Genomic DNA, 21,422 nt, shown 5'->3' on the forward strand with positions numbered 1-21,422 from the left:
CCCAGGTCCCGGTGTTCTCGCCGGTACCCGGTGCCGCGCTGACATCAGCACCGGGTGGGGCGGGGCGGTCCCGGCCGGGGAAGAAGAGCGGCGAGGAGGGGTCGGGCCCGTCCGGACCCGGACCCCGGTGCCGGTGCCGGGGCGCAGCGGGCGCGGGGCTCCCGCCGTCGCCGGGGCTCTCGGGGAGCGCGGCCGCCATGGGCCGGGCCGGGCGCTGAGCCTCCGCCCCCGCCCTCGCCTCCCCGGGACCGGGACCGGGCCCCCCGCCGCCTCCCCGCCTCCGGGGGCACCGGGGCGGCGAGCGGGCGGTACCGGCAGGCCGGGCGCTGACGGCAGCCGCCGGGATCCGGGGGGGCCGCCGCACGGGAGGCCCCATCGGGAAACCGCCGGGACCTACCGGGAGCGCCGGGAGCGCCGCCCCCCGGGCAGAGCTGCCCCCGCCCCGCCGCGCCCCGTCCCCCGGAGCCGAGACGAGCCCCGGGGCCGCCTCGTCCTTTGTGTGCGCCGCGGCCGGGCCGGCACCGGGCGACTGGGGTACCGGGGAGACCGGGGCACCGGCAGCCGCCACCGGGGGAGCCGAGCCCGGGCGGCGGGAGCGGCACCGGCGACCGCCCCGGCGATAGCGGGAGCCGCGCCGAGCGCCGGGAGCGGCCCCGGGGCCCGGCCCCTTCCCCGGCGGCCCCATGAAGGAGCCCGACGCCATCAAACTCTTCGTGGGGCAGATCCCGCGGCACCTGGAGGAGAAGGACCTGAAGCCCATCTTCGAGCAGTTCGGGAAGATCTACGAGCTGACCGTCATCAAGGACAAGTACACCGGCATGCACAAAGGTACGGCCGCTGGCAACGGCCCCGCGAACGGGCCCCACGAACGGGCACCGGCACCCGGGAGCGGCCCCGGCCCTGGGAACGCGCAGAGCCGCACGCAGCCCCCGCCCCCGGCACCGGGAACAGCTCCCCGGCACCGGGAACGGCGCCGGGAACAGCTCCCCGGCGCCGGGAACAGCCCTGTATTACAGCCCCCGGCACCGGGAACAGCCCCATGTACAGCCCCCAGCACCGGGAATAGCCCCGCGTACAGCCCCCGGCACCGGCAACAGCCCCGTACACAGCCCCACGTACAGCCGGAGGCCCCGAGCACCACCCACAGCTCAACCTACAGCCGCAGGCCCCGGGCACAGCCCCACGTACAGCCCCGGGCACCCCAGCCCAGGGCCCAGGTGCCAGTGTAGCCGCGGGCACCGAGTACAACCCGTGTGGGGCGTCAGGGTGCTGCGGGTGCTGGGTGACGGTTGTACAGCCGCGGGCGCTGAGGCCGTCGTGCCGGTGGAGGCCGTGTGGGTGCGGATGCTGGGGGTGGGGGGTGTTGCATGGGTGGGGGTGTCGCGTGGGTGTTAGTGCGGGTGATGCCCAGCTGTGCGGGTGTTGGGGGGATGAGGGGGGTGGCCGTGAGCGGCTGTGCAGGCGGAGGGTGGTGTGTGGGTGGGTGTTTGCGGTGCTGGGTGACGAGTGTGGGCTGTGGCTGTGACAGCTGGGGGGGGTGATGATGGGGGAGGGGGCGATGGCGGGGTGTGGGGTGCCATGGCCGGGGGGATGTAGCGGCCGGGGAGGGTGTTGGCCGAGGGGTGTGCGGCGGTGGCAGGGCTGTGCTGCCCCTGGGGGGGGGTTCTGTCCGAGGCAGGGACCCCCCTACCAATGTCTGACCTCCATCTCCCAGCAGCCGGGGGGACCCTGGAGCCCCCAGCCTCCCCCCCTCCACCAGCTGTGCCACAGGACAGGCAGGGGGGAGGCCGAGGCGAGCACAGGCCTGAGGCCGGGGTGACGGGCACCCGGACAGCAGAACTGGGGGGGTTTCAGCACCACTGCCCCTGGATGCCTGAGACCCCCCAGGCTGGAGGGGGGTATAGGGACACTGCCCCCCCACCCCGGGGGGGGCATCGCCCCGAAACACGGGGTCTGGGTGCTGTATGGGGACATGGGCTCTGGCTTCTATAGGGGACATGGGTGCCGTATGGCCTCTGCGTGCTCTGTGGGGCCACGGGCTGTGGTTTTGGGGGCCACGGGGGTCCCACATCCTCCCCCCCGCCATCCCCATCCTGTCTCTCCCCCCAGGATGCGCCTTCCTGACTTACTGCGCCCGCGAGTCAGCCCTGAAGGCGCAGAGCGCCCTGCACGAGCAGAAAACCCTCCCGGGGGTGAGTGGGAGCGCAGGGACTCCCCCCCAACCCGTGACACCCCTCCCAACCTGTGACAGCCCCCACCACCACACGTGACACCCCCCCCACGCCGGGACACCACCATCCCCTACCCTTGGGAGGACCCAGGTGTCCGGGACCCCACCTTTGGGGGGGGATACGACACCCCAAGAACATCTGCCGGCAGGGGTGTGTTATAAATAGCGGGCAAGCACCATGTCGCCTGGAGACGGCCTGGCGCTAACGAAGGCCTGGCTAATGAAGGCCTGGTGCTAACGAAGCGTTGCCAGGCGAGCGGCGGGCACTGGGCAGCTGAGCTAACAAAGCCGGGGGTTGGATGTGGAACCCAGGCATTTGGGTGCCCCCCACCCCCATTGAAGCTGGGGTGCTGGGGGGATCCCAGCAGCTGAGGTCGTCCCCCCCATATCCCCCCCCATCGTGGGTGCTGGGGGACCCGGGTGACTGAGGCCTCGTGGGGATGGTTTGGGGGGGGGTCCCAGGCGTGGGGTGGGATGGGGGGGCAGTGTGGGGGGTCCCCGGATGCGGGTGCAGGGGGGGTCGGTGGTCTGTCCGTCCCCCCCCGCCCCGGCTGGGCTGCGCATGTGCCGCCGGCCCCAGGGGAGATTTGGCTTCGCCGGGATAATCCGGGGATTTGGGGGCCGTAAATCCCGGGGGGGGATTTGCGGGGGGGGGTGGATTAGGGGCGGCACCGCCCCAACAGCTGCCCCCACCGCACCGGGATGGGGACGGGGGCGGGACCCCCCCGCACCCCCCCGCACCCCCCCGGCCTTGGGGCGGTGGGGGCGATGCTGGGGGGTCCTGGGGCAATTTGGGGTGTTGGGTGCCTGGTGACACCCCCCCCGCGCCCGCCCCCCCCTCCGCCCCGGCCGGGGCTGATCCCGGCCCCGTGGGGGATTAGGGGGGATTAGTGCCCCCCGGGGGGGCATTTCCAGCACCATCTGGGGCGGGGGGGGGGGGGTTGGGGCCACCTTCGCTTTCGGCAGGGGAAAGGGGCCGCTCGGGGTCAGCTGGGGCTGAATCCGCCCCCCCGGCCCCCCCCGCAGCCCCTCGAGATGGGGCAGGGCAACGGCCCCCCCGCACCCCCCCCTCCCGCATCTCCCCCCCCGCCCCCCAGTCCCGGGGCCATCCCGGGCCCATCCCGGGGGGGAAGGGGCGGGGTCACGGCAGGTCTGGGGGTCCCCTCCTCCCCCGGCCCCCCCCAATCTCCATCCCCCCCTCGCCCCCCCCCCCATCCCCGTCATTGTTTATAGCGAGCGCTGATGATGTCAGCGGCGTTGCCGGGCAACGGGGATGGGTAAATTGGGGATGAGTAGGCGGTTGCCATGGAGCATATTCTGCCGTTGCCATGGTTACCGGGCATCTGCGCCCTCCCCCCCCAGTCTCTGGGGGTTACGGGGCTGGGGGGGGGCGGGGGTGGGTTCATCTCCCCCTAATTAAAGGGGGGGGCGGGTGCTCATTAGCGCATCATTGGGGCCCCTCAGGCCCCCCCAGTGGCGGTCGCCACGGCGCCCGTTGCCTGGTAACAGGATGCAGGGCCAGGGTTGCCATGACGACAGGAGCATCTTTGGGGTGCTGGGGGGGCGGGGGGGGGGCGTGGATCCGTGCACCTACCGGGGGGGGGGAGGGCCCCTGGGTCCCCTCGGGGGGGGGGGGGGCGGGGGGGGGAGGTGCTGGATGCCTGGGTCCCTCGGGAGTGGGGGGTGGGGGGGCTGTGTCCCCATCCCCCCCCTTTGTCCCCCCCCAGATGAACCGGCCCATCCAGGTGAAGCCGGCGGACAGTGAGAGCCGAGGAGGTACCAGCACCCCAAACCCCCCCCCGCCCCCAACCCCTGTGTCCCCAATCCCTCCCTGTGTCCCCCCCCCAGGACACCAGGGCCACTCCACATCCATCCCCAGGATGGGTGTCAGCTGGGTGTGGTGTCCCCATCCCAGGAGTCTGTCCCTAGGGTGGGGTGTCCCCATCTCTGTCCTCCCCACCATGTCCCCCTTCCCCGGGGAGGGGTCCCCAGCCCTGTGGGGTGTCCCCATTCCCAGGGGTCCCAGCCCATCACAGTGTCCCCATATCCCTGTCCCTGGGTCCCAGCCCTTCACAGTGTCCCTGTGGGGGGGTCCTATTCCAGTATGTGTGTGTAGGGGTCCCCACCCCGGTGCCCCCTGCCACGCCCCCTCGTCCCCGTCCCCACAGAGGACCGCAAGCTCTTTGTGGGGATGCTGAGCAAGCAGCAGGCGGACGAGGACGTGCGCAAGATGTTCGAGCCCTTCGGCACCATCGACGAGTGCACGGTGCTGCGCGGGCCCGATGGCACCAGCAAAGGTGGGGGGGCTGGCGGGCACCCCAGGGGTGGGGGAGGTGGGGGCACCCAGGGGTCCCTGAGGGCTCTGTGGGGTTGGGAGGAGGGAATCTGCAGGGCAGGGATGTGAATTGGGGGGGTGCTGGGGGTCATGGCACAGGGATAGGGGTAAGAGGGTCTATGGGGGGGCTGGAGAGGGTTCAAGGGGGGCCATGAGGGGGTGTGATGGGGTGCTGGTCCAAGGGGGTCTGCAGGGCATGGAGGAGGGGCTCAGAGCACCCTGCATGGTGGTTCTTGTCCCCATACCCAGGCGCCCAGGTCAGGGACCCTGGGTGCCATTTTGGGGGTGGAGAGGCCTGGGGGCGGGGGGGAGGGGTGCCCTGGTCCGCATGCCGGTCCTGACCCGCTGTCCCCAGGCTGCGCCTTCGTCAAGTTCCAGAGCCACACGGAGGCCCAGGCCGCCATCGCCGCCCTCCACGGGAGCCGCACCTTGCCGGTGAGACAGGCACCGCCGGGCACACCGGCCCCACCATCGTCCTCTTCATTGTCCCCATCATCGTCCCCATGATCATCCTTATCATCATCCCGGTCATCGTCCGCATTATCATCTTCATCATCATCCCATCATCCCTGTTATCACCCCACCATCGTCCTCTTCATTGTTCCCATCATCGTCCCCATTATCATCCTTATCATCATCCCTGTCATCGTCCCCCATTATCATCTTCATCCCATCATCCCTGTTATCACCCGACCATCGTCCCCGTCACCATCCCCACCCTGTTGCACCCTGGGAGTCCCAGCAGCCCAGCACCAGTGGCCACCCACTGTGTGACGGCATGTCCCCTTGCAGGGTGCCTCCTCCAGCCTGGTGGTAAAGTTTGCAGACACGGAGAAGGAGCGGGGCCTGCGGCGGATGCAGCAGGTCGCCAGCCAGCTGGGCATGTTCAGCCCTATTGCCCTCCAGTTCGGGGCCTACAGCGCCTACACGCAGGCGGTAGGGTGGCCACCAGGCACCAAGGGAGGGGGGGACAGCATAGGCATGGCTGGGGCGGGGGGATGGTGTTGGACCCCTACCATGGTCCAGCATGAGATCGTGGGGGTGATGGGTGTCTGGTGATGGACACTGGGAGATGATGAACGCCCTTGACCGTGGATGTGGGTGCTGGTATTGGGGCGATAGACATGGGAAGGTGATGGACCCTGTGGTCCAGAATGGGGGCCCTGGGGTGCCAGGTAGCGGGCGGGTGATGGACCCCATAGTTCAGAGTAGGGGCAGCAGGTGATGGGCATGGGGGGATGACAGACCCCAATGGTCAAGGATCATTGGGTGATGGATGTTGGGGTGGTCCCCGTGGCCCAGGATGGGACACTGGGGTGACAGACACTGGGAGATGACAGACCGCCATGATCCTGCATGGGGGTGCTGGGGTGACGGGTATCGGGGTGGGAGCCACGAGGAGATGACAGACCCCATTACCAAGACAGGGTGATGGGCATTGATCACCAATGGGGCACTGGACCCATGAGGTTCTCCCTCGGCGGGAGGGCCTCGCTGCTCCGGGAGGGGACCCCGGTGCCCGGTGCCAGGTGCTGTCCCCACAGCTGATGCAGCAGCAGGCGGCCCTGGTGGCCGCCCACTCGGCCTACCTCAGCCCCATGGCCACCATGGCCGTCCAGATGCAGCACATGGGCACAGTCAACCCCAACGGGCTCATCGCCACTCCCCTGCCCCCCTCCTCAGGTAGGTGGCACCTGGGACGAGGGGGGTGATGGGGATGCTGGGGATGGGGACATGGGACGTGGGAGCACCTGGGAAGGGAGGACATCAGGGATGGGGACGTGGGATATGGGGGACACCCAGACATGGGGGACATCAGGAATGTCCAGGGATGGGGCAACATGGCGGGTTGGCACTGGGAGTTGGGGCTCCTACGGCTGGGGACATGAAAGTGGGATTGGGGATGGGGACATCAGCATGGGGGCAACGGGAACAGAGATGTGGGGACGTGGACGGGACACAGGGGCAGCAAGGGGAGATGCAGGGGGGACAAGGGACATGGGAGCACAGGGAGGCAGTGGGAGGTGAGGGACGCCAGAGACGGTGGCACCAGGCATGGAGGCACGTGGCGACGGAGGGTGAGGAGGTGCCACCACGGGGGTGACGCAGGTGTCCCTGCAGGAACCAGCACGCCGCCAGCCATGGCCGCCACACCGGTGCCCGCCATTGCGGCCCCGCTGAGCGTCAACGGCTACAGCCCCGTGCCGGCGCAGCCCGCGGGACCCCCCGCGCCAGAGGCCGTCTATGCCAGCGGGGTCCCCCCTTTCCCAGGTGCCTGCCGTCCCCCCCCCGCGCCCCTACTGCCCTCCGCCCCCCCTAACGGCCCCCTCTGCCCCCAGCCCAGAGCCCTGCCGCCCCCGGGGACCCCCTGCAGCAAGCCTACGCCGGCATGCAGCACTACACAGGTCTGGCCCTGGGGAACTGGGGGCACTAGGGGGCGGGGCAGGGGGGGCATTGCATGGTACTGGTGGGTACTGGGAGGGCAGCTGGAAGGCACTGGGGGGGGCATTGCATGGTACTGGGGACACTGGGAGAGTACTAGTTGGAGCATTGCATGGCGCTGGGAGGCACTGGAGGGACACTGAATGGCAGTGACGGGTACTGGGAGGGTACCTGGGAAGCACTGGGGGTGCATCTGGAAGGGACTGGGGGGCACTGGAGGGGCATTGATTAGCACTGGGGGGTGGGGGGGGCGACACTGCAGTAGCAGTAGGGGACCATTGCATGGCATCAGGGATTACTCAGGAGGGCACTGGGGGGACACTGGAAGGCTGGGGCAGGTACTGGGTGTGCACTGGGGGGGCCACTGCATGGCTTTGGGGGGTACCATGAAGTCCTGGGAGGGCACTGGGGGCCATTTGAAGATACTGGCGGACATTGCATGGCTCTGGGGAGCACTAGTGGACACCGGGAAGGGCTGGGGGGTGCCAGGGGGTGGGTGGGTGCCTGTGCCCCCCGTCCCCCCCCCCCGTCCCGGTGCCAGGCTGATCCCATCTCCTCCCCCCCCACCCCAGCCGCCTACCCAGCAGCCTATGGGCTGGTGAGCCCGGCCTTCGCCCCCCCGGGGCCCCTGCTCGCACCCCCGCCCCCCCCGCAGCAGCAGCAGCGTGAAGGTGAGCGCACCCTGGGGACATCCCCCCCCCCCCCCGCAAGGGACCGTCCCCAGGGTGCTGGGCTTGGGGTGCCCCATGCTGCAGAGGCAGGATGCCCCAGGGCATTTGGAGGGACTGGAGGTGGCTCATGGGGGTTGTTGGGGTGCCCCTCCGCTGGGATTTGGCGTTGCCTCATCAAGGAGGCGGGGTTTGGGACTCAGGGTGCCCATAGGGATGTGGCTGCAGGGCAAGGTTTTGGGATGCCCGTGGGGGGGCCAGGGTCCCTGTGGGTGGCCAGGGCCAGGTTTCTGGGTGCCCGCAGGTGTATGGGACTGGGTTTGGGGGCGTGGGGCCGGTGCCCCCCCCCCCCACCCGCTGTGACGCCGCTCCCTCCACAGGCCCCGAGGGCTGTAACATCTTCATCTACCACCTGCCCCAGGAGTTCGCCGACACCGAGATCCTGCAGATGTTCCTGCCCTTCGGCAACGTCATCTCTGCCAAGGTCTTCGTGGACCGCGCCACCAACCAGAGCAAGTGCTTCGGTAGGGCCACCGCCGCCTGGGGACACTGGGGATGGGGACACCATGGCCGGGGCATGCGGACGCCCCAGCCAGGTGCTGTGGGGTCACCTTGCCCCATGGCAGAGCCCCCCCAGGGCTGTGGAACAGAGGCAGGGGAGGGTTGTGGCCACCCCTGTCCCCATGCCTGATGTCCCCGCTGTCCCCACAGGCTTCGTGAGCTTTGACAACCCGGCCAGTGCCCAAGCGGCCATCCAGGCCATGAACGGCTTCCAGATCGGGATGAAGCGCCTCAAGGTGCAGCTCAAGAGGCCCAAAGACGCCAACCGGCCGTACTGAGCCTGGTGAGCCCCTCCCACCACCCCCTGGGACCCCCTGCTGGGCATCCCTTGGCTGGGAGCCCCACCTGCCCCCCCCCCAGCTCTGCTTAATGCCCCCCATCTTCCTCCCACCCCAGGTCCGGAGGCTCTGGAGCAGCACCCATGGGTGCCTCCCTGTTGCAGAGCAGCCCCCCCCCCCAGCGGTGCCCACAGGGGGCTTGGTCCTGCTGGGGGGGGGGACACACAGACCCCCACATGCTCAGGAAGGATGGACCCCCCCCTCCAGGACCGATCTGGACCTCCACCATCCATCCCAGTCCAGGCAGGGCTGGGTGGGCCCTGGGTGCCAGCACCCCCCCAGCATCTGGGTCCAGTCTGCCCTGGGGGGGGCACACCCCCCCAAAGACCCCCCACTCCCCACAGGGACCTGCCCCCCACAGGGGGACCCTGGTTGGAGCTTTTTTCTCACCATACAGGACCAAAACCAGCTCCAAGCCAGGAAGGGGGGGGATCCCTGCTGCGGGGGGGGATGTGTGTGGGGGGACACATGCCCACGGTTGGGGGTACCGGCCCCAGCACCGCCACCCCTCCCAGGTCCCCTGGGTGGCCGTGCCAGGGTGCAGCGGGACCCCCTCCCCGACACACACTGCCACCCCGCTTTGCCCCCACCCCCCCCAACCTGCCTCAGTTTCCCCCCCTCCTTTGCCCATGAGCGCCGGTGGCTGCACTGGCACCAGGTGGGGGGGATGCAGCCCCACGGCACGGCCATGGCCAGGGCGCGCCAGATGCTGTGTGGGCATGCAGCAGCTGAGATTGGGATGCTCCAACACCGGGATGTTCCACCATGGTGATGCACCTGGTGCTGCATGTGGCCAGCATGGCTGAGCCAACGACGTGCCGGGTGCTGGATGGACATGCAGCGGCCAGAGCCAGGACCTGCCAGGCACAAACCAGCCAAATCTGGGAGACAGGCACAGCCGGCATCAGGGCACTGGGAGCCACAGGGACCCGGAGCAGCTGAAGCAGGGACGTGCTGCTGGCAGTGGACAGACATGGGATGTGCCAGTGGACACGAGGCCTCCGGCTCTGCCCGGAACCGCCACAGCGGCCAAAACTGGGGTGTGCCGGGCACCCACCAGCCAAAACGGTGCTGAGTCCAGCACTGTCCAGCCCCGCAGCCTCCCCGCCCCCAGGGACGGTGTCCCTGGCATCCCCTCAAATGGGGACGGTGCCCCCCGGCCTCCCCCAGCTCCACGTTTACACCCGCCGCTCCCTGCTGTAAATAAGGTTTGGGGGGCGCGGGGGCCGGGGCGCTCTCTCTTTCCCCCCCTTTTGGGGGGTTTGGTACCTGCTGAGTTGATTTAGGGGGTGGGACGGGGTGGGGGGCACGGGGCCATTAGCGGGGGGGGACACACGCAGACCCCCGGGAGTTGACGTCTGCGGTTGAGATGCCGCTGCTTAACTTATTTGCTATTTATTGCAGTTACTTTGGATAATTTAATTTTTTTTTCTCTTTTTTTTTCCTCCTCTTTTTTTTTTTTCTGTCTAAATAAAATAAGTTAAAAAAAAAAAAGGCTTAAAGGAGATTTTAAAGCATCCCCAACCCCCCCCCTCAGGGGTGCTGGGGGTGGGGGGGGAGGTGGGACGGAGCAGAGCAGGATCAACCCCAGCGCCCATGGGGAAGAAACACGGCCATGGTTCCCAGTAGTTTCATCAATAAATCAATTTATTTAAAAGAATATGTTACAATTAATTACACTAAGTGACTTTACCAAACAACCAGCATGGTTAGAGACCGAGGAATGAAACACCAGGAGCAGCTGGGGGAGGGAAAGGGGGAGGGGGGGGCTTTTTTTTTTTCTTCTTTTTTGTTGTTTTCTTCACATTTCTGACTGACAAATAAAAAATACAAGATACTGCAGTGAAAAGACAATTAGAGTTCTCTCAAATAAATTAAAGAGGATGTGGATGGTAGCGAAATCGGGGCGGGGATGACGACGACATTTCACCGGCTCCAACTCGAACAGGGTCACGGGCGCGATTATTGCTGAGACCTGCCCCTTTCATGCCACTGATGAGCCCTGGCACTGGAGGGGGTGGTGGTGGTGGTCCCCCGCATCTCTCCCAACCCCCACCCGGGGCCTCCGGCAGCACAGGGCTCCCGAGGACAACGGCCCCGGGGCAGGTGAGAGACACGGCCGAGCTCAAATCCAATTACTCGGGCGCTGGGCTAATTAATTCCCTGCTCACGGCCTTTGCTCTCTCCCAGCGCCCCGGCTGCCTGAGGAACCAGGAGGATCCCCCGCACCGAGCTGGAATTTAACCCAAAAAACCACGTGGAGGCTGGGAATACCGGCAGCCCAGTGATGGGGCAGGGGTGGGATTGCGTTCCCATCCGCCCCATGCTGGGGTTTTAAATCCATTTTTTCCTTAATTGCCCCAGGCCACCCTGAAGAGAGAGCGGAGCTGGGGTCACAGCATCTAAAGGCTCCCACCAGGAACACACCGAGCCTGGCTGCACCCCAGCGTTTGTCCTCACCCCATGCCTTCTCCCGACCTGGTGAGAGGCAGATAAACCCCTTCCCAAAACACGGGCAGAAAGGGGAAATCACTACACTAAGCAAGCGCACAGCATTTTCTGCTTGGCATCGCCTCCCTCCCACACCCACGGTGCCTGGGGGGCTGTGAGCATTGCCAAGATGTTCACCCATGCTTGCCCAAGCTCACTTGTGTTCTACATTAGTATTTTGTTCCTCATGGCGGGGGGAAGCAGCAGGACCAGCATCTCCCAAATATCACAAAAGCCACCCCAAACCCAGGGCTGCCTGGGGGAGTGATACAGAAACCAGCCCCAAACCTGCTCAGAGGCAGGAAAAGCAGCTTTTCTACCTTATTTCTCCTCCTCAGCACTGCTCGGCCACCTGAGCCACAGGCAGATCACTCACCATCATGGCTGAAGCCGGCTGGTTTTTGGAAGCACTCTCCGATCTCTCCCAAAAAGCCCAAGGGTCTTGAACCACCGCCCAGATCTGCCAGCCCACGAGGGGAGCAAGGGGAGCAGGCAGCATCCCCCACTCCCCACTTCAGGGTGCCAGGGCGAGGGGACTGATCCTGGAACCCACAAGATCCTACATCCTGGCCACGCCACTAGGCTCCCCTCGCTCCCAGAGCCGGACATCCCCCACGGTCACTCAAAGTCTGCATGAAAATACCCAGAACCAAACCAAAACACAGGAAAAAAAAATAAAGTCAAGAGCTTGTAAACGTGTCAAGGTCCTTGTGCCAGGAGAGGTATTTCCCTGTAACGTTGCTTCTCTGTTGTTTTTGTTTTGTTTTGTTTTTTCCTTTTTTTTTTTCCTTTTTTTCCTCTAAAGTTAGTTTTTAAAAAAACACAATGGGTTGGGAAGAGAAATGTGTGTAAAAATGCAAGCTTAAAAAAGGTACTGCCACCAATATGAAATTTTAAAAGAAATATATATATGTATATACGTGCACAATATTTGTATATATAGCTTTTTAGGGGCGGTTGGTTGGTTTGGTTTTTTTTTGTTTTTTTTTTTTTACATACATACATATATATGCCTGAACAGTGCAAATGGATGACATTTCTAGTTCCAGTTGTAAAAAATAAAAGCACAGTCCATCTTCTGGAACAGGACCCAAGTGGAAGGAAGAGACAGAACACCCTCGGGCGATTCCTCTGCCATCCAACACTTTTTCCCCTCTTTTCTCAGCCGAGCCTGTCATTTATCCTAGTTGCTTAATTCCATAAACATGAAGTTCACAAATGGTATTATTATTAATAATATTTAGTTTAAGGGCTTTAATACAATAACAGAATTTTAAGTGTTAATTGGGGGGGGGGGTGTTTACGTTCTTCCATGACGAGGGGCTAAGTGGCTGCATCCCTCTGCTGTGACCTGACCATCTGAAAGATATTCTGAAAGAGAAGAAAAAGGACATTAAAAGTGCGATGTCACTCAGGAAGAGCTGGGTTCGACTCTCCGGCCAAGCTACACTGCAGCCCTATGAGCACAGACGGGACCAGGGGGTGACCCGTGGGGTTTGCCTGTCCCCCAGCCTAAGCATGAGAGCCTGGGGACAGCCAGAACTGCTCCTGGTCCCAACACCGACACCACACAAAGCAAGGGACTCCCTGCAGGGCAAACGTCCTCCCAGCAAACCCCTGCAGATCCCCCCAGCCCCTCACCACCCCGACGGCCCTCAACCCTACTGGCAACGATCCAACCAGCCGGCTCAGGGAGCAGGCAGGGCAAGAAACCAAGGGGCTTGCAGTCAAACTACATCCTACATCTCCAAGAGTTCCCCCCGAGGCAATACTCCTGGAGCAAGGAGCCCTCCCAGCGCCAATGCACATCGCATCCCAGCTCAGGTCGCCCCGGGCTCTAACGCCCTACTGCCACATCCCAGCTTGCTGCGAGCTCCTGGCCTATAACCAGGATGGCAGGAGAGGAGAGGATCTACCCTGCACACACAGCTGTAAGGCTTCCCTGTGCTAAGGGCTCCCAGGGAGCAGATGCCTTCGCTCAACCGGGTGGCAAGAGCTGGGGAAAGCCAGGTCTTACAGGAGCAGACAGGATTTAAGCACCTGTTCCTATATGGGGATTTGCCGTGGCCCTGATGGAGCAGCAGGTTTTGGGAAGGGCAGCTCAGGGGAGCCACCCACCAGATCAAGCTGAGCTGGCATGATTTTGCCATCCTCCTTCTCTGGGCCAACTCTGGGAGAAGATCCCACCTGCATGCTCCTGTGTCCTTGGTGTGGGACCCCTTCCCCACTGCCAGCTTCAGGGCTGCTGAAGTACCCCTGGCCCAGGCAGACATCCCCACCGTCAGCCCTGCTTCCATCCCCCTGCAGGGTCATGTTGGTGTTACCCTTCAGTATTTCAGCACTGAGCAGCCCCACGATGATTCAACCATCCTGCTCTGCCCACCTCTGCATCACACCGGGGTGCTGGACACCCTCCCGGCTGTCCCACGGCATCCTCTGGCTTTCCAGCAACACCTTCATCCAGCCAGGACCAGAGTGGTCCCAGTGGCTGCCAGGATGCACCATGCATGAGGATGCCAGTCGCGTTCAGGGGGAGACCCCGAGCCAAGGGTAGCTCAGGGATAAGGATGAGCCTAGGGTTCAGACACACCAGGGACCTCCTGCTTGGCGTTTGCTGATCTGGAGAGCCATGGCACTTGCTGGAAGCCCTTGATCCAGCATATCCCAGCTCCTCTCTGGCACTAATGAATCCTCCCCGTGCACACGGGACCACGACAGCCAGAGGAGAAGGCAAATAATGCCCTGAAGGAAAGTGGCTCAGCCCAATGGCTGAAGCTCGAGCAGGAGATTAAAGGAGGGCAGGAAGGAGGTCAGGAGGAGCCCTGGGAATTGGACAGATCCCCCCCATGAAGTCCCGTTCTCTCCCAGCTCCACAAGCATCCCTCCCTCTAGAAAAGGGCCAGAGTCTGCAAATAACCCAGATTACGCTTGCAAGAGCTAAACCAAGCTGAGTGGCAGCTCAGCTCTCCCAAAAGGAGGACAGAGCCATTTCCTCGTGTCCCCCCTACCCCAGCTTGGTCACAGGGGTCACCGGTGACTGCCCTCCAACCCATGGCATGGTCTCTCTCCCACAACTTCATCTATAAGGTCTGAGCCACCCCAATGTCCCCAAACAGAGCTTGTCACCTGCAGCAAGCCAGCCTCATCCTCCAAGGAGCCATGCACAGCTCAGCCTCCCTCCTGAGAAGGGACACAACAGGGCCACCATATCCCTCCCCTCAGCACCCAGCATGAGCAGCAGGGACCACAAGGGTCCGACAAAGAGCTGGGCTTTTACTTCTCATCAAGACGGCAGAGCAGCAAAGCCTCAAACCTGCTTTTCCTGAGCACAGCCAGCATTATTGGCCAGCATCTGCAGTTTGGGAGGCAAGTCAGCAGTTTACAGAGCACTAAATATATCTGTAAAGTATCTGCCAAATTCCACCAATCTTTTTATTTTACACTGGGGAAAGAAAATTACTAAGTGACTGGTCAGAAACAACCTTCTCTCCCCTAACGCTGGTGGAATTGGTAGGAACAGGCAGCATTCAGGGGATACACCGTGCCCCAAAGGGAGCATTGGGGATGGTGGGAGCTGCGGTGGTGATCCACAGAGCACAGCCCAGGGGAGACACCACCCTGAAGCTACAGCCAAGGCCTTCTCTCGTTACACCAAGTGAAATCATGCAGACACGTATAAATTGAATGGGAGAAAAATCTATTTCCCTGGCAGGCAACTAATGGGATGTTTAGTACTGAGGAACAACTGATTTAAGAGGGAAGGAAGAGCAATTCCCCTGGTTTCCATTTCCAGATCCATTACTGCGGCCCCAGGAAGAGACATCACAGGCTGCGGGGAAGAGACGATGCTCAGCAAGTGCTGTGAGCTGCTCCTTGACGAGCCCTTGAGCAGCAGCCCCGGCAGGAAGCAGAACTGAGCCCAGCGCAACCCGCAGCCTGTTCCTGTGCCCGCGTGAGCTGGGCTGGCACATGAGCTGCGGCCGCTTGGCTCCCATCTTGGCTCCACGCCTGTGGCTTGATGGGCACTGGGGCTGCAGCAAGGTGTGGGGCCCAGGGAGGGGAGAAGCGATGGCAGAGGCTGCTCCTTGCAGCTTTTGCTGCATTCCAAGGCTGCATCACGAAGCCCAGAGCCTGGCTCGCAGTACCCAGCTTGCTGGCCGATTGCAACAAATCCTCCCAGGGAGGTCTGTCGCCTTCACTGCTGCCGCTGCCTCCTCCTCCCTGGAGGGAAACCGGTTCACTTGCTGCTGGGGATAAGCAAGGGACAAGTTTTAAGCAGTCCCTGGGAGCCAGCAGCTCTGAGCACAGTTCTTCCACAGCCCCCAGCTCTCCTGACTCACCCACCAGCTCCCCTGCTCAACAAGGCCATTTAAATTTCCAGAGCCAGACAATCCTCAGTCCCTTGCCCTGAGCAAGGCGAAGAGAAGCAGAGTCCCAGCACAGCTAAGGCAAAATGCGTCTCTTTGTTTCCGCAGAGCCACCCTGTTCACCTGTGAGCAGCACGAGCGAATCCCTCTCGGTGTCTCCAGGCTTTGTAGAGAAGACATCAAACACCTGCTTTTAAGTCTGAAGGGGCAACACAGGAACACACACATGACTGCACACAAAACCTTCGCCTTTCTTCCTCAAATACGCCCCATGCAGCACATGCTCGGTGTTTTCGGACTAGAGGGTTTACCCCAGCACAATCACAGGGAGCGTTATCGTGCAGGATCTGTTTGGCAGAGGAAGTATTACACAGGGCGGGAGGCTCCCACACCCCCACGTTTCACGGCTCTTGCCTTAACAGGTGACACATCCCACACCGTCTGCTACAGCTTTCTGTTCAGTCAGACAGGGGCTCTTGCCCTCTTTGATGTCCAACACTTTCTAGCCAACACAACACAACTCCTACCCAAGAGTACCAGTACCGCTGGGGTTAACAACTTTCAGCCTCGCTACACGCAATTGCGCTTTCTCTCTTACAAGTTAAATAACCTGCGGCTATTTCCGATGCCTCAGCAAAGAAGTAAAATTTCAAGTGGGAGTACAGCAAAGCGCTGGGTCCATGGTGGTAGAACGGCACTTCTGCATCCCCGTGGAGGATGCTACGAGCCTTCAAGCTTGCAGAGAGGCATCTGCAGAGGCTGTGGCTCCTGGCACACATCACCACAGCAGGGCATTACAGTGTTAGATGACTCTCTGCAAGCCTTGTCCATGTGTACACGACAGCAAAAGTGCTCAGATAAAAGCCTACAAGGGGATATCCTAGAGACAGGCAGACAACTTTCATGGATGCTTCCTGGTGCATCTTGAAGCAATTTAAAGTGTTTAGCTTTAAATCCTGTCCAGGCTGAATGTGCTGCTCTCTGCCCAGCCATTTTCACAAGGAGGGAGGCGCATTTAGAAGGTGCTACAACACAAATGTTTTTGCTCCCTGCCATTAAAGCAGCGCTGCGAACAGTATTTGTCAATCCCTAAAGGTCTTTGCTCCACCACTGCAGAACAACAAGAGAAAAAAACCACATGCCACTAGCCTGTGGCTTGCAGGATCAAGTCTTTGGTCCTTTAAAAGAAGTGCAGAGCCAAAGCGTTTCTCCCCTTTACAACTGTGCCCTTTCCCTCTCCTCCAGGGAGGCGAAGGGAGCCGCAGCTCAGATCTCAGCCATCAGCTGCAGTGTCACATTCCGGGTCATCCAAAGATTGGCAGAGTCCAGGAGACGGGCAAGTCGGGACCACGTGTTTCTACCGTCAGGAAAGAGGCCTTTAAGCGCAAAGCCATCTCTATCCCATGAAAAGCAGCAGTAGGGTATTTTACTTTGCGGGTTCCCTCCAAGGAGAAGCCACTATGAAAGGACACTGTCCTATGCTAACAGGAACTGGAGCAGAGAAGCAGAAGAGACACTACATCCGCAGCAGAGCAGCCAGACTGGCTCAGAGAGCACAGATGCTGTTTGTTTTCAGCCCAATTACCTTGCTGCACATATTGTCTTTACTGCAGTTCTTGTTATCCTTGTCTGTTGCTTCCTCCTCCACCTTTACAAGGGAAAAAAATAAAAAGGGTATAAATAAAAAAGTAGAGCCGGGGGGGACAGGAGGAGACTGAACAGCTGGTGTTGGAGCGGCTGGGAGAGCATCGGGATGGGATCCAGGGTGCTCCACAGATGTTGGACACGGGGAGCTACGGAGGAGGTAGGATTCGGAGAATAAGCCAGGCAACCCACTCAGGCAGCTTCTACTTCATGAACCAAGAGCCACAAAGACTTTGTTCCTAGGAGGTACAGAGATGTCACCCCCAGCTGAGACATGAACCCCAGAACCAAGTTCCTTGGCTCTGCACACGGTGCATGGGGAGTGTTCAGTGCTTTACAAAGCCAAACTGTGTAACCACATGCTATTGAGCCTTTCAACCTCCCTCCTACAAGGCTCGGGGCTGGGACAAAGTGGGTCTGGGCTCCAGGGGGACTCCTGACTGCTGCTCCGGCAGTCGTCCACCACGTAAGCGGGCTGATCTGGGACTCTGTGGACTCTGGAGCACAGCCCAGCACCAGGAAGTCTCCCTGCCCCTGCTGGCGTGCAGGTCTCTGGTCACTTGTGGGAGATTCAGCTTCTATCCCTCAAGCTAAGGCAAGCCAAGAATCCCATTTTCTTATTTCCTGGTAAACTATTCCAGATTTATATACTCCTCCATCCTGCTGTGAATATCCTCTGAAGAGCCCAGCTGCTGTGGTCCAGACCCTGCGCTCTCTGCATGTCTCCCACGTGCCTCCCACACCCAGCACGGTGCCAACCCCGGATCCCAGCCACACTGAGGATAAGCACCAACACCCCTGCCCCAAGCTGATGCCCAGCAGGTAGGAAACTTCCAGGTAAGGAAAGAGGGACGCATCATTCCCATTTAGGAGCCTCCAAGACCAGGCAGCTGCGGGGCAGATTTTCCTGGATCGCTATTTCAGACTTGCCGCGTTTAAGCCCTGTTTTAGGTACCCAAATCCATCAGCTGGCAGAGATAAGCCATCAGCGGAAAGGGGAGGGCTGATGCCAACAGCACTGATCAGATCAAGAGCAACAAGAGAGGATCCACCCTCCAACAATTGCTTATCTCTGACCCCACAAGGGAGAGCAACATCTGTGGGACAGCAGAGGCACGGGATGGTGATTCGGTAGCCACGCACAGGGAAAACCTGGGCCAGAGCACCCCAGGGCCAGCTGAGCAAGCTGATTGCACATGGCTTTTCTAGCCACTCTGCCTCTTCCCTGCAAGCAAAGCTGATGGTAGCAGTCCCTGGGATGACAGGCAACCCCAAGGAGGAGCAGCAGATGGACGCAAGGTGATAAAACGTCTCCCTCAAGTGGGAGGAGAGGACAGGGAAAGCGCAGCATCGGGGATGAAGAAGGCAGGGCAGGCTGGCTCATGTGCATCTCCCCACCCGTGGCTCAGAGCAAGGTCTAAGCGCAGCTTTGACAGGAGAAGGCTAAGCAGGCACCTCAGGCTGGGATTCAGGAAAAAAAAAAAAACCAAACTCCAAAACCTCTCTGCACTTCTCAGCAGCTTTTTGGTGAAGGCTCTCACAGCCCTTTCTGAATAATTCAGCAACCTGCATAATCTCTCCAGAGGACGGATATTTTGCCATCTGCATTCGACAGCAGATGCCGGGGAGCGACTGGCCACAGTCACACAGCCTGGGAACTGGTTAACCTGGTCAGCCACACCTGCATGAGGCTTTCCCAGCACCAGGAGCTCCTTGCTCCAGCTGCAACATGAAACACCTACAAAGCCCAGGCCTTTGAAAGCCAGCCAGTCTACCCCCATGCTCCCTAGAGACCCGGTATCACTGCTCTAAGCATCCAATTACTCCCCAGAGAAACTGCTGTTAGGGACCAGGCGGAAACACTTGCCACTAAAAGCCTTCTGTAAAAGGTGAAGCCGTTCCCCTGCAATTACAGGTTCTTACCTCCTTCCTCCACTTGAGCTCGCAGAAAACCCGTTCGAAGCACTCATGCATGTAGTTGAACTGCAAAGAGAAAGCAGGCATCCCTCAGAGCAGCAAGCAGCCCCAGACAGCTGCCCTGGCTCCCAGCCAGAGGGAGTCTGGCACTGGTTGCCAGCCCAGAGCTCCCCGTACTGCGGGCTCCTCCTGGTGGCCACCGGCCCCTGCATCACCTCCCGCCCCAAAAGCTGGAGCACAGGCTGCTCCTCCAGCTTCTAGAAGGAAAACAAGCAGGTTCTGGGCTTTTCCTTAGCAAATCTGCAAAGAACGGGGCTACTTACATAGGGGGTGAAGATTTTAACCCATCGGGGTTTCTTCTCTCCTCGTGCGTATTCGAAACAAAATGCCATTCCCTCTTCGTCTGTGTCCCACCGCTGCATTTCATCCCATTCAAATGCTATTACCTGGTTCTGAAGGAAGACGAAACCCAGGTGAGGCCAGAGCCCAGCAGACCATGAGGAAGTGCAGGTTTAAGGCAGATCAGGTGGCAAAAGCAAAGCCACACGAAGAGGGAATGTGGATGCCTCGGACAGCCTTGCTGCAGAGACAGGTATGAGCCAGGGAAGCAGCAGTGGAAACACACACTAACACCTACAGAGCAAAATCCCTTTGGAGGCCTCTCAGCTGCAGTCCCGAACCCCCAGAGCTTTAGGGACATGACACTGATGCTCTCTGCCTATAGCAAAGTCGAGGTGGAGGCCAGGGGCTGAGCCCAGCTCCCCAGGACCTCACAGAAACCCCCTTACCTCCAGCTGGCCCTCCTCTGTGCAGGCATGGAGTTTAAAGTGCTTAATGCTGATGGCTGTAATCACATGTCCCTTCCGCCGAGAGTCACAGGAGCAATGGGGGAAGATGATCTCGTTGTAACCCTCACACGTCCGTAACATGTTTAAATACTGCAGAGAGAAAGCTGCAGGCGTTAGCTTGCTCAGACGAATGGAAGGGGACCCCTGCACCCTCCTGCTTCTCACACTGCCTCCACCTTGCACATGCCCTGGTACTAATCACCCCCTTGGAAATCCCTGGCTTTACCCCAGCCCAGGGAAGCTGGATCCCCTCCAAAGGAGACCAAAAACCCACAGGCAGCAGGGCTGTGCTAGGGGAAGGAAGGAGACCCCTCCAGCTGCTCAATTCCCCTCCCCAAATCATTAATCCATCCAGGCACAGATATACACAGAGCATCTCGTGGCTTCGAATGCCAAAAGCCCTTTCCAGGAGAGCTGGTGCAGCCACAGTCACCGATCAGAGTGACCGTGCTCCCCCTGGAAGGGTACAGAGCTGAGCAAACAGCTAAAGCAGCCCCGGGACTGAAAGCACCACTCTTCCTAGATCCATCCTCCTGATCGTTACCGGCTGAAGATGAGATCAGAAAAAGAGGCTGTCGGGCAGCTGTGGGATCCAGGTTTCTCAGAGTCCTTTGATGCAAATGCTCTTGAAACTCATGAAAAGGTCCAAAGAGGTATTTTGGCTATTTTTCTTTCTTTCTGAGTGCAGCCCAGACAAAGCAGCACTGTGAGGACACTGGAGAAGTGCTAGGAGCTCTGAGTCACAGCACAGGACATGGGAAAAGCCAGGAGCTTCTCCAGGGGCCGGTGCTCCAGAGCCTCACAACCTCTCGTTGCATGAGAAAGGTTTACACAGGGCAGAACTACAAAGTCTGAAGTGACTCTTTAACCAAGGAACAAGCCACATCCAGACCAGAGGAAGGAGCCAAATCCTCAAGCATTGTGCTCCAGGCAGGACCCTTAATAACATGGGGCAAGGTAGAGGATGAAGTACTTTGACTTCACAGGGTCTTTGGGACACAGACATTGTCTTCTTGACCTCCTGCTAGACCACAGCCCTACTGCACCTGGTGTACGTGTGTGTGTACATAGATATATATATGCTGGGATATACCCTTTCCAAATATTCAGATCTTTCTTGGGTCATTAGAAAGCCAGCAAGACAAGCAGAAACAAAAGAGCCATGAGATAACCCACAGGAGGAAGCGTCTATGTACTGATCCTTATCATTAGTTAATAATTAACCTTCTTGGCTTAGCATTTCAGATGACCCTTCTGGGGTCTACCCCAAGGTAGTCCCCCAGCAGGGACCCCTCAGAGCTACTGCAGTCAAAGGGGCTTTGAGGAGGGGCCTGACCAAGACCAGTCAAGCTGGAGAAGGGGATCCCAAGGCCGTTGTTCTTCGAGAGCAGCCAAGCTGGCTACAAGAACGCAGGGAGGGTGCAGCAAGTCAGGGAAAGGGCAGCCTGCGTTTATTCGGTACCAGCAGCCCTGAGCAACCTAGGAAGTTATTTACAAGTCAGATTCTTCTGTTGTTTGATCTTCAAGCCAAGCCTGCATCTGACAGATGAGCTCAGGGCATCCCCTTCACTCCCCCACATCC

The 21,422-nt window shown here is 60.7% G+C and overlaps 2 protein-coding genes across 4 annotated transcripts in view; one reads left to right on the forward strand and one right to left on the reverse strand.

The window, feature by feature from the left end:
- Positions 1-75: 75 nt before the first annotated feature.
- LOC138687350 (CUGBP Elav-like family member 3) lies at positions 76-10,038 on the forward strand. Of its 2 annotated transcripts, none has more exons than XR_011326578.1 (13): positions 76-828; positions 2,110-2,192; positions 3,958-4,006; positions 4,399-4,527; positions 4,921-5,000; positions 5,358-5,501; positions 6,110-6,248; positions 6,687-6,836; positions 6,905-6,970; positions 7,580-7,678; positions 8,097-8,199; positions 8,387-8,519; positions 8,633-10,038. XR_011326578.1 is itself a non-coding variant. In XM_069794117.1 (13 exons), exons 1-12 carry the CDS (start codon positions 684-686, stop codon positions 8,512-8,514), a joined length of 1,356 nt encoding a protein of 451 aa, XP_069650218.1. In that variant the 5' UTR covers positions 79-683; the 3' UTR covers positions 8,515-8,519; positions 8,633-10,038. The 2 variants fall into 2 exon arrangements, 1 of the variants encoding a protein (XP_069650218.1); XM_069794117.1 differs by having other exon boundaries at positions 79-828; positions 8,056-8,199.
- Positions 10,039-10,203: 165 nt separating this feature from the next.
- SNX27 (sorting nexin 27) overlaps positions 10,204-21,422 on the reverse strand; it is a 35,542-nt gene continuing 24,323 nt past the window's right edge. The window contains exons 9-13 of one of the 2 annotated variants that reach the window (XM_069794115.1): positions 19,781-19,930; positions 19,316-19,444; positions 18,999-19,058; positions 17,017-17,079; positions 10,204-12,435 (exon numbers count right to left, since the gene is read on the reverse strand). In XM_069794115.1, coding sequence (XP_069650216.1) covers positions 12,388-12,435; positions 17,017-17,079; positions 18,999-19,058; positions 19,316-19,444; positions 19,781-19,930 — 450 coding nt within the window. In that variant the 3' untranslated portion in view covers positions 10,204-12,387. The remainder of the gene's footprint in view (positions 12,436-17,016; positions 17,080-18,998; positions 19,059-19,315; positions 19,445-19,780; positions 19,931-21,422) is intronic. The other variant, XM_069794116.1, reaches the window with a different exon arrangement.

Source organism: Haliaeetus albicilla, chromosome 10, assembly GCF_947461875.1.
Source record: "Haliaeetus albicilla chromosome 10, bHalAlb1.1, whole genome shotgun sequence".
Taxonomy (NCBI): domain Eukaryota; kingdom Metazoa; phylum Chordata; class Aves; order Accipitriformes; family Accipitridae; genus Haliaeetus; species Haliaeetus albicilla.